The following is a 9,834-nucleotide window of genomic DNA, read 5'->3' on the forward strand; positions in this document are numbered from 1 at the left end:
CTTTCGATTTGATTTGAAACTGTCTCATTGCTATATGTTTATCAATAAAACTTTGAAAAGAAAAAAAAAAAAAAAAAAGAATGGATATGGAGCCAGCCAGGCCTATAATCCCAGATCCTGAGGATGTTGAGTCAGGAGGATCACAAGGTAAAGGCCAACATGGGCAATTTAGCAAGATTCTGTTTGATAATTTTAAAAATCAGCATAAAGAGCTGAAGATGTAGCTCAGTGAGAAGTTCCTGGCTGGGCTCAATCTCTAGTAATGCAAATAAATAAACAAATAAATTAACTAAAGTAATTAATTTAAAGCTTAAAATTTAAAAAAAAATGAAAGGTCTAAGGATGTAGTGCAGTGTTAGAACACTTGCCTAGTATCTTTTTCTCCTTGTTAAGGTAAAATATCCAACACCTAAAGTTTGAGTAGTAAAGGTTTACTTTGGCTCAATGTATAGAAATTTCAGTCCTAAGTAGCTGGCTCCAAAGCAAGCTGGCATGGCAGAGGGGTACCACAGAAGAGAAATTCGTGCTATAGAAGGTGGAAGCAGTAAGCAGCAAGCAACCACAACAGCCCTCTTACAACAGCCTTTCCTGTCCCTTATATTCCATCGAGGCTACACACCCTTAGAGTGAGCAGTGTTTACACCCAGGGTGGGTATTCCCACTATGCACAGTATGCCGAACCAATCTGTGGACTAATGTAGTTATCACTTGACCCCTGCATCACACACTCCAGAGCCAGCCACCTCTGAAAAGCTCCACCTGTAACTACAAGAGGCCTCAGGGACATATAGATGCAAAAGCCATAATACCTGGCATTCACAAGGCCCTGAATTCAATCCCCAATATTGGGATAAGGGTAGAGGCAATTAAAGCTGAAGACACAGTTCTGTGGTAAAGCAGTAGTTTAGTATGTGTGATGTCCTGGGTTCAATTGTCAGTACCGGGGAAAAGCCAAGAGTGGGAGCACTCTGGGAGGCTGAGGCAGGAAGATCACAAGCTCAAACTCAGATACTAGGTGACTTAGAAGATTTTGTGAGATCCCATCTCAAAATTAAAAAATAAAAGGAATGGAATTATAGTTCAGTGCTGGAGCACCCTGGTTCACCTTCACTCAATCCCCAATACTAGAGAAAAAAAAAAAAAGACACTCAATTTTGCCAATTTTTTTTTTACATCTATTGAGATAATCACATTGTTTTTATTCTTTAGTATGCTAAAACAATTATATTGTTGCTTTTCAAATGTTGGGTCAATCTTACACTCTTGAGATAGGCCTTGATTATAATTATGACCCTTTTTATATATTGTTAGGTTCCACTGGATAAATATTCGTTTAGAATTTCTGCATCTATGTTCATGTGTGTCTATGTGTCTGTCTGTCTGTCTCTGTCTCTGTCTCTCTCTCTCTCTCTCTCTCTCTCTCTCTCTCTCTCTCTCTCTCTCTTTCTCTTTTTCTCTCTCTGTGTCTTTTCCCCTCTCTCAGTATTTATGCTGGAGATTGAAGAGTTGGTCCAGATCAGAAATGTGTCAGTGGGAGGAAGATGAGTTTTGCCTTTGGAAGGCAAGAGGACCATACATGCATTCTACCTCTGAGCCATACCTCCAGGTCCTTCAGCCATTAGTGCACTGAAGTGATCCATTCAGGTAAGCTGAGACTCTAAGATCAGGTATCTTGCTGGCACCAAGCTCATCTAGGAAGCTTTCAAATAATCAGTGAAACCCTCAGATCCTATGCTATGGAATCCCTCTCCCAAGCTATCATAAGGAACCTCAGATAGCAATGTGTTCGCTCGTTCTGTCTCTCTTCTCTCTGTCCTAGCAACATTTTTAGACTGTCTCACTGTCCTTCCTCACAGATTTCTCAAACATTGCTCCCCATCTTGCCTTCTCTGCATTCCATCTACTATCCCCACCCCAGCCTCACTTGCAGAAAAAAAAAAAAATATGTCAATATTGTGTCAGAAATTTTCTTGGGGTCCGGGAAGATGGCTCAGTAGAATAAGTGCTTCTATAGCAAGCGCAAGGGCCTGAGTTCAATTCCCAAAAAAAAGAAAAAAGAAATTTTCTTGGACTAAGCCTTTTAATATACCTGAGTATTTTAAGAATTCACCTTTTAATAAATAATTATAGAAAATATAGAGCTCCTTTATTGTATAAGCAGCACTACTTGAAGAAAAACAGGAAGTGTAAGTCTTTGCTAAAATATGAAAAAGAAAAAAAAAAATTTGCTGTTTTTTTGTAGTTGAGATCAGCCTTGAAATTACTATGTAGCCCAGTCTGGCCTCGAACTTGTGGCAATCCTCCTGCTTTAGCCTCGCATGTACTGGGATTATAGGCATGCAGCATCATGCCTGGCGTTTAATTTCTCTATATAACTTTATTTTTAAGTTGCTGTTTTTTTCTGTAGGGTACATGCATAGCAAAACCTTGTAATTTAGAAATGCTATTTTGAGATAGTTTTTTTGTTTTGTTTTGTGGTTTTTTTTTTTTTTTACATCTTTGCTTAAATTCCACCTACTTATAATACTCCAGACAAATTTTACCTTCTCTATAAGGTTTTGGCAATCGTTAAAATGTATTAAGCACTCACCATACAACAGCACACCGCAGCTACACATTTAGTATATACCAACTCATTTAATTCTCTCAACATCCTTACGAGGTATTATTTTCTCCCCCACTATGTTCCATTCAGTTTGTTTGTTTGTTTGTTTGTTTGACACAGGATCTTGCTGTTTAGGCAGGAAGGTCTTGCTGTTTGAACTACAGGAATCCTCCTGTGTCAGCATTCTAAGTGCTGGGATTATACAACACCATGCCTGGCCTTCTCCATTATTTTCCAAAGGAAAATGGAACAGAGAAGTTCTAGGGAATTTTGCCCACGTTATATAGCCAGTAACTGGCAAACCTAGGATTTCTAACCAAGTCATCTGGCTAAAGGTGTTTTCTTTTTAATCACTTCTGTATGACTCTTCCTTCAAACAACAAAAAGAATTCTACAGAAGGAAAACTCAGCATAATTATCCCCTTTGTCACTGCTAAAGAACATGAAGTCACCAGCTATGACTCTGCAAAATTACTTTAACACCTGAAGGACAGTCCATGCCATCAACATCAGACTAAGTATTCTAAAGTTAGGAAACTGACTAAATATATTTAGTTTCTTCTTACTCAATGAATTTCTCCCTAGTGAGTCATACCTATAAAACTGACGGACTAACCTATTACCATCCTAAAAGAGAATCAATACTTAAAATCAAATGAAGTTACTTCGGAATATGCATAATCAGAAGCTGATCATCAGCAATGAGGGGAAATGTTAAAATCAGAAAGTCTGGCCAGGCCTCTAAAGCAGAACAAAACTTAAATGATGTCTTCAGCTCATCAAAATGAGAACATAGAAATGAATGCTCAAAGACATGATCTGTCTGGAATTACGGCCTCATCAATCCTTCTACCAATCCAGAACAGAGTTAATAAAAAAACCTAAACTAGGTATTAGGAAATGCCATACACTATATAAGCAAAAGAAAATGCCCTTAATAAGACAGTACTTTTAAGAGTTTTATGGGCTGATTAAATATCACTTTTCAAATATACTGTTCATACAGTTACAATTTATACAGAAAATAAATACCAAACTATTAGGCTAGCTCTTTAGGCACTACAGTTACCTCTGGAAGATTAATGTGATCTTGAAACACAAAGAAATTCTGATTATGGGATTTAACTTGTTTTCTTTTAATATCTATCAGTTTTCTAGAGCCCAGTAAGCTATGTAACAATACAGGGCACACACAGAGAAAGAAAAGCAAACTACTATTGTAGGCTGAACTTGTCGGTTTCTTCTAAGCTCCAGTCTCTAATATCACTGACATGCATATTTATATAGATGTTTATGTCCGTGCATACACTGAAAAAAAGTAGTCTGAATTTAATATAAAATGGTATTTAAGGATGCAGACTACTTTTACATCAGTTAAGATTCTTGTTATTCTCAAAAATATATGGATGCCATATTGCACAAAGAAATAGAAATGAATTATGGGTCCTGTGCTGGCCAAAGTATCATATTGATGAGAGGCAAATTTGTAAAAACCAATACTGTCCAACACTAAATACTTTTTTTTTTAAATTTATTTATTTATCCATCTATCCATTTATGTGTGTGTGGCCAGCTCAGCCCACCAGGGGGCGGGGTGGCTGGCATGTGGTGCTGGGGGATGGAACAGTGGTCCCTGTGCTTCGCCAAGCTTGTTCCAAGTAGGTGCTTTAGACCACTGAGCCATCTCACCAGCCCACTAAATACTTTTTTAACAACTCATCTTGACTTGATCTTTTTTTACTTAGTAGTCAACCACCAAAGCAAAGTTTACAATACTGTTTTTTCAAAAACAGCTCGAGCCTTTCATCTCATACCATATACACAACAAAGAAGCAGAAAAAGTACTAAAAATACTATTGGCTTTTAAGTAGTACAGTCTGACGCTATTATTTTCTACTAATCAAACATAATATGCCAAACTCCTAGCTTCTAGAAACAGATCTTTCCAGTAGGCTATTCTTACCTACTTCTTTTTTTTACATTCAGTGAAACTTTGATGTTCTGCCACACTTAGAAGTAATTATCTGGCATAATTTTCAAATCTCACACATTTCCTAAAGAATTCCTACAGCCAAAGGAAAACTTACCTCTGCAAAATGTGTTGATGTGCTATTGTCTATCCGACTGCCTCCACCACCTAAAAAACTAAACAGAAAAAGGAATGGTGGTAATTCTATTCCCAGAACAAGCTCCCTTCCCATAGGCTAAAAATAGAATGGTATAATGAGGACAAATCCCAATAAGGAAATATAACTCATCCCAACGCAACACCTATAAAGGAAATGATAAAGACTTCCATGTGAATTAATCCACAGAAAACATAAACAATAAAATGGATTTCAAGTGAATCAAGGCTAAATCAAGTGAAACTTTGGTCAGAGGGCTCACCACAAAGAAAAAAGAAGGACCCTCAGTAATATAACTCAAATATGATCTAACAAGGAAGGAAAAATAAACATTTGTCCTCAAAGAGACAAAACAATGTTTTACTTTAAAACCACTCAACCATCCCATGATCATAATACTTAAGAAAGGAAGTTATTTCTTGGGAATGTATAAATGTAGTAACAGGGAGGAGGGACTGGTACAGAATTTACACATTAGAAAAGAATTCAAATCAAATTTCTTCTGCTAATTTATCCTATACAATACTTTGCTTATCCTGCCTACCCTTTCCACCTATCTCAAATACTACCTCCTCCATCAAATCACTTTTGAACTCACCAACCAAATGAGGCTCTTCTATAGTCCCTCTGTGCTCTTTCTCAATTCTACTTTGTATTACAAATATCTAGAATTACCCTTATCTATTTCAACTCTTTTCTCTCCTTTCATGAATATAAATTCAAAGAGCAAAGGCTGTATTTTATTAATGCCTCAAATTAAATATTTAAAGTATGTATAATGTGCTGGAAATTGCAAAGCACTCATTACTTCTGAAAACTCTGCAATACAATATCCCATATTGATATCTCAAAATATAAGCTGAATTAGTATCAATCACATGTGTAAGTAATAAAATAACTACAGATTCTCAAAGATCCTAAGAGCAGGAAAAAATATTAAATCCCACTTTCCCTATAAAATCTGTGAAGGAAAGAAAGGTGTTAACACTTACGAGAAAAGAGGATGGAAGGAATCACAAGAAATGCTGAGAAATACTTTAAGAGAAACATAAAGGCACAAAAACACTCAATGATATAAAATTCACAAACTATTACAAATAGCTTTCATTTATAGGATTACAATACCAATCCAGGCATTACACTGAGATCACTGAAAAAGCAAACACACTGTAGTTAAACTAAAAGCAAAATCTAATGCCACTCTTCATGGAATTATTCTTAGGCTTTATTATTTGATTAGAAGCCATGTAACATGTATGCTTGTTTCAGAAGTTAAAAAGCTTTTTTAAAAAACATTTCAACTGCACAGCAACTCCAAAAGTACTTCACCATCTATGCTAAATAACTGAACTATCAGACATCATGAGAAACAAAATTGCAAGACTGTATTTCTGTTTTACTGCCCAGGCCTGATAGGTTTACAAGGCTCTTTTTTCCTACCTTTACCACATCGTTTCAGGTAGTCAAACAACCAAATCTCATCTTTTGGGATTCCCCCTGAAAGTTCATCAACATTCTCCTTCCTTAAAATTCCTTCACACTTTAAAGTGATAGAGCTAGTTATAAAGGGATAATATAAATAATCTCAAAGTTGAGAAACTTTACAAAGCTTAAAATTTACACAGTGCCTCTCTATATGTATGTTTAATAGATATGCTTAATAGACAGTCTATTAAATTTGAGGTAATTTACATATGGCATGGGATTTAGTTTGGTATAAACACTCAAGTGTTGGTACAATACCCTCAAATTACCTCAAATTTACATACAAGGACTTTCTCTTATTTTTCTCATCCACTACTAACCACCGTAATGCTAAGTATTCAAGTTAGCAAATACAAATTTTATAGAAGGAAATATGCTGCCTCTAATACACTTATTTTAAGAAAAAAAAAAAACCACTGGTCTCTTTCAAAACACATAACCTTTACATCTGAGTAGTTGCCACTGACATTCCCCATACAGAACAATCTTTGAAACATTAGAGCACAAATTAAAGAAACTAGGTCAAGTGAAAACAAGATCCACAGAATTCATAGCCATATGCTTCACAAGGATTCACTTTGCAGTTATCATTTATAACTATTTTATTTTGCTTTTGAGACATGGTCTTACAATGTAGGCAGCTGGCCTCAAACTCATTATACAGCCCACAATGACCTCAACTCACAAACTTTTTGCCTCAGCTTCCCAAGTGCTGGAATTACAGGTGTCTGCCACCATACCTGGCTGGACATGTATTTTGTTTAAAAAAAAAAAAAAAGTATTATCTACCTTAAGAAACCAGGATTAGTGTCTTCAAAATGTCCATTAATTATTTCTCCACAATTTATATTTTTATTCAACACATGCAGTGCACAAGTGCCTGAAATAAGTATGTAATGCAATTATAACAGCAAAATAAAAAGCTACACTATGCCAAGTCAGCATGCCATCCACACATGCTAATTTTTCTGCCATGCTAATCCTACAGGTCTAGCATTGGTATTGTTATTGAAAACCAAGGGTACTGTACCAACACTCAAGTGTTTATACCAAACTAAATCCCATGCCATATATTGCCCCAGAAGCTTCAGCTCATTTATACATATAATCGCCAATAATTAATAAAGCAAAACTAACAGTACATACTGTAAAATGTGTAGTTTTTTTCCTGGTTGTAGAAGGAACCTTCAACTTTAGATTCTGCAATGGTAAAGGAATTATCTTCTGTAGCCATTAAAATCACCCAGTCACTCCCAGATTAAGAATTTTAATCAGGGCCAGCTAGATAGCTCAGCAGTCTACACAGCCTACTTATATAAGGGAAGATATCATGTCTCCATCTTGTACTATGAATAACTACTACAACGACAATATACAATTTATTAATTACTGTAACTGTCTTACTAACCTGTTTTGAAACTGTCTCATTGCTATTTCTTTCTCAATAAAATTAATTTTAAAAAAATAAAAATAAAAAATATTACTCTGAAAAGAGAATAAATAAATAATAAAGAGCCTGCTTAGGCAACCTTAGGCAAAGCACAGGGACACATACCATGCCAGCCCCGTCCCCAGGGTTGAGCTGGCTGCAAAAAAAAAAAAAAATTTAACCAGTTGGTATTTCATAGATTGTTTAACCAGACAGCCCCAAAAGAACAAAATTCCTACTGCATTTAGCAAAAAATAAAACAGAAAAAAAAAAAAAAGCCAATAGCAAAATGAATGCTACTCTGTAACTATTCTTATAGGTTTATAACTCCACTGAAGATAATAAGAAAAATTTCAAGTATTAAATTCAAATATTAATATACAGTGGGCAAGATGATAAATGTTTGACAGGAAAAACTAGTAAGAACAAAGGTTCTAAGGTTTCCTAAGAGTAACAACATAGCTTGGTTGACTAGAATGTCTTATTTACCTGGTGAACTCTTATCAGAAATTGTTCTACTGCCAACCAAAGACGAATGACAGCAACTTAACCTGCAGCAACAAAATGGTCACTAAAAACTAACCAATAACCTAAGAGAACCCCAAAGTCTGAGAAAGTAAATGAACTTAGTAGATCTACTGATATGTTAGAGGTCCCCAAGAAATGGTCCATCAGAAGCTCTGGATTTCATCACACCTACTCTCAAATCACTTTTCCAGTTTTTCTCTTGACCATCCCTCTCACACCTTCCCTTGCTTGTGTGTTTGTTCATACATGTGCATATTCACAGTCATGTGTATTTGCCCTGATCAATTTAAAAAGCAAACTCCTAGGTCACTGAATTGATACTACAGAAAAGGTTTATAATACAATTTAATGTCTGATTTATTCATTAGCTTGTACAATACCTGGAATCATCTGTCACTTCTTCAATAAAGCCTGATTCACATCTGGGACATATATACTCCTATGGAAAAAAAAAAGGGAAGAGTAAATAAAAGGTTTTCATTAGGAAAACAAGTATGTAGTTTCAGAATAACACAGTATATAAGTTGATGGTATGTGATGTTTTATGTATTTGCTGATTCCCAGGATTTTTTAAATTACATTCTGCCAAACAAAATTTCCATAAATTATCTGCAGAATGGCTTCCATAACAAGCTAAGTGGTTCCCACTGGGAGATGAAAGTCAGAGTGTCAAAGTTTTGTTTCACTGTTTTTTTGTTTTGTTTTTTTAATTTGCTTGGTTTCTTTTTTGTCTTAGTTTGGTCTGGGTTTTAGCAGCAGTGTTAGGATGGTTGGTATGTTTTTTTAACTGCAATGAATTTTTCATTTAATTTTCTCTAAAAGACATTAATATTGATGGATAGAAATTACTGTTTTTTAATAGGTGCACAAAGGAGACAAACTGAGTTACAGCATAAATACATTTATAGACTAGGGTGCTTTTAGCCCAACCTTTTCTTTCCTCTCTGGTAGTGCGCCTGCAAGCATGGTGAACATTCCCAAAACCCGGTGAACTTTTCTGCAAGTCTGGCAAGCATCAACCCCACAAAGTGACACAGTACAAGAAAGGCAAGGATTCTCGGTATGTCCCGGGAAATCAGTGTTATAACAGACAACAGAGTGGCTATGGTGGGCAGACTAAGCTGATTTTCCGGAAGAAGACCAAAACTACAAAGATTGTCCTGAGGCTTGAGTGTGTGGAGCCCAAATGCAGATCTGAGAGAATGCCAGCTATTAAGAGATACAAGCATTTTGAACTGGGAGAAGATAAGAAAAGAAAGGGCCAACTGATCCAGTTTTAACTTTTCATGTTTTGTTTTACTGTGAAGACAATAAAATCTTGCTGTGTTCACTTCAAAAAAAAATTGTATAGACTAGGAAATATTTCTAATCTATTTCCTGATTATCCTTGATTCCAAATACAACTTAACCTTCTTTGCTATAAGAAACTATAATTCAGGGGGCCTGCCCCTTAGCTCAGTTCTTTTAAGAGGCTGCTTCAACAAAGCAGTCAGGCTCTGGTTGCTGTGGTTGATCCCCAGAACTCAAGCCAGCCAAACCTGTCCTGAAGGCATTCGGAACGAGGCCCCAAAAAAAAAATTCTTCTGTCATATTTTGCTGAGTTAACACACCTTTATATTCAAATAACGGAACTAAGAAAAAAAACGGGATACAGATGAATG

At 35.8% G+C, this 9,834-nt stretch overlaps 1 protein-coding gene across 1 annotated transcript in view; it reads right to left on the minus strand.

The window, feature by feature from the left end:
* Rnf115 (ring finger protein 115) overlaps positions 1 to 9,834 on the minus strand; it is a 95,573-nt gene that overhangs the window by 54,008 nt on the left and 31,731 nt on the right. The window contains exons 2-3 of the mRNA XM_004647835.3: positions 8,554 to 8,612; positions 4,693 to 4,750 (exon numbers count right to left, since the gene is read on the minus strand). Coding sequence (XP_004647892.1) covers positions 4,693 to 4,750; positions 8,554 to 8,612 — 117 coding nt within the window. The remainder of the gene's footprint in view (positions 1 to 4,692; positions 4,751 to 8,553; positions 8,613 to 9,834) is intronic.

This window comes from Octodon degus, unplaced genomic scaffold (assembly GCF_000260255.1).
Source record: "Octodon degus isolate 3935 unplaced genomic scaffold, OctDeg1.0 scaffold00331, whole genome shotgun sequence".
NCBI lineage: Eukaryota > Metazoa > Chordata > Mammalia > Rodentia > Octodontidae > Octodon > Octodon degus.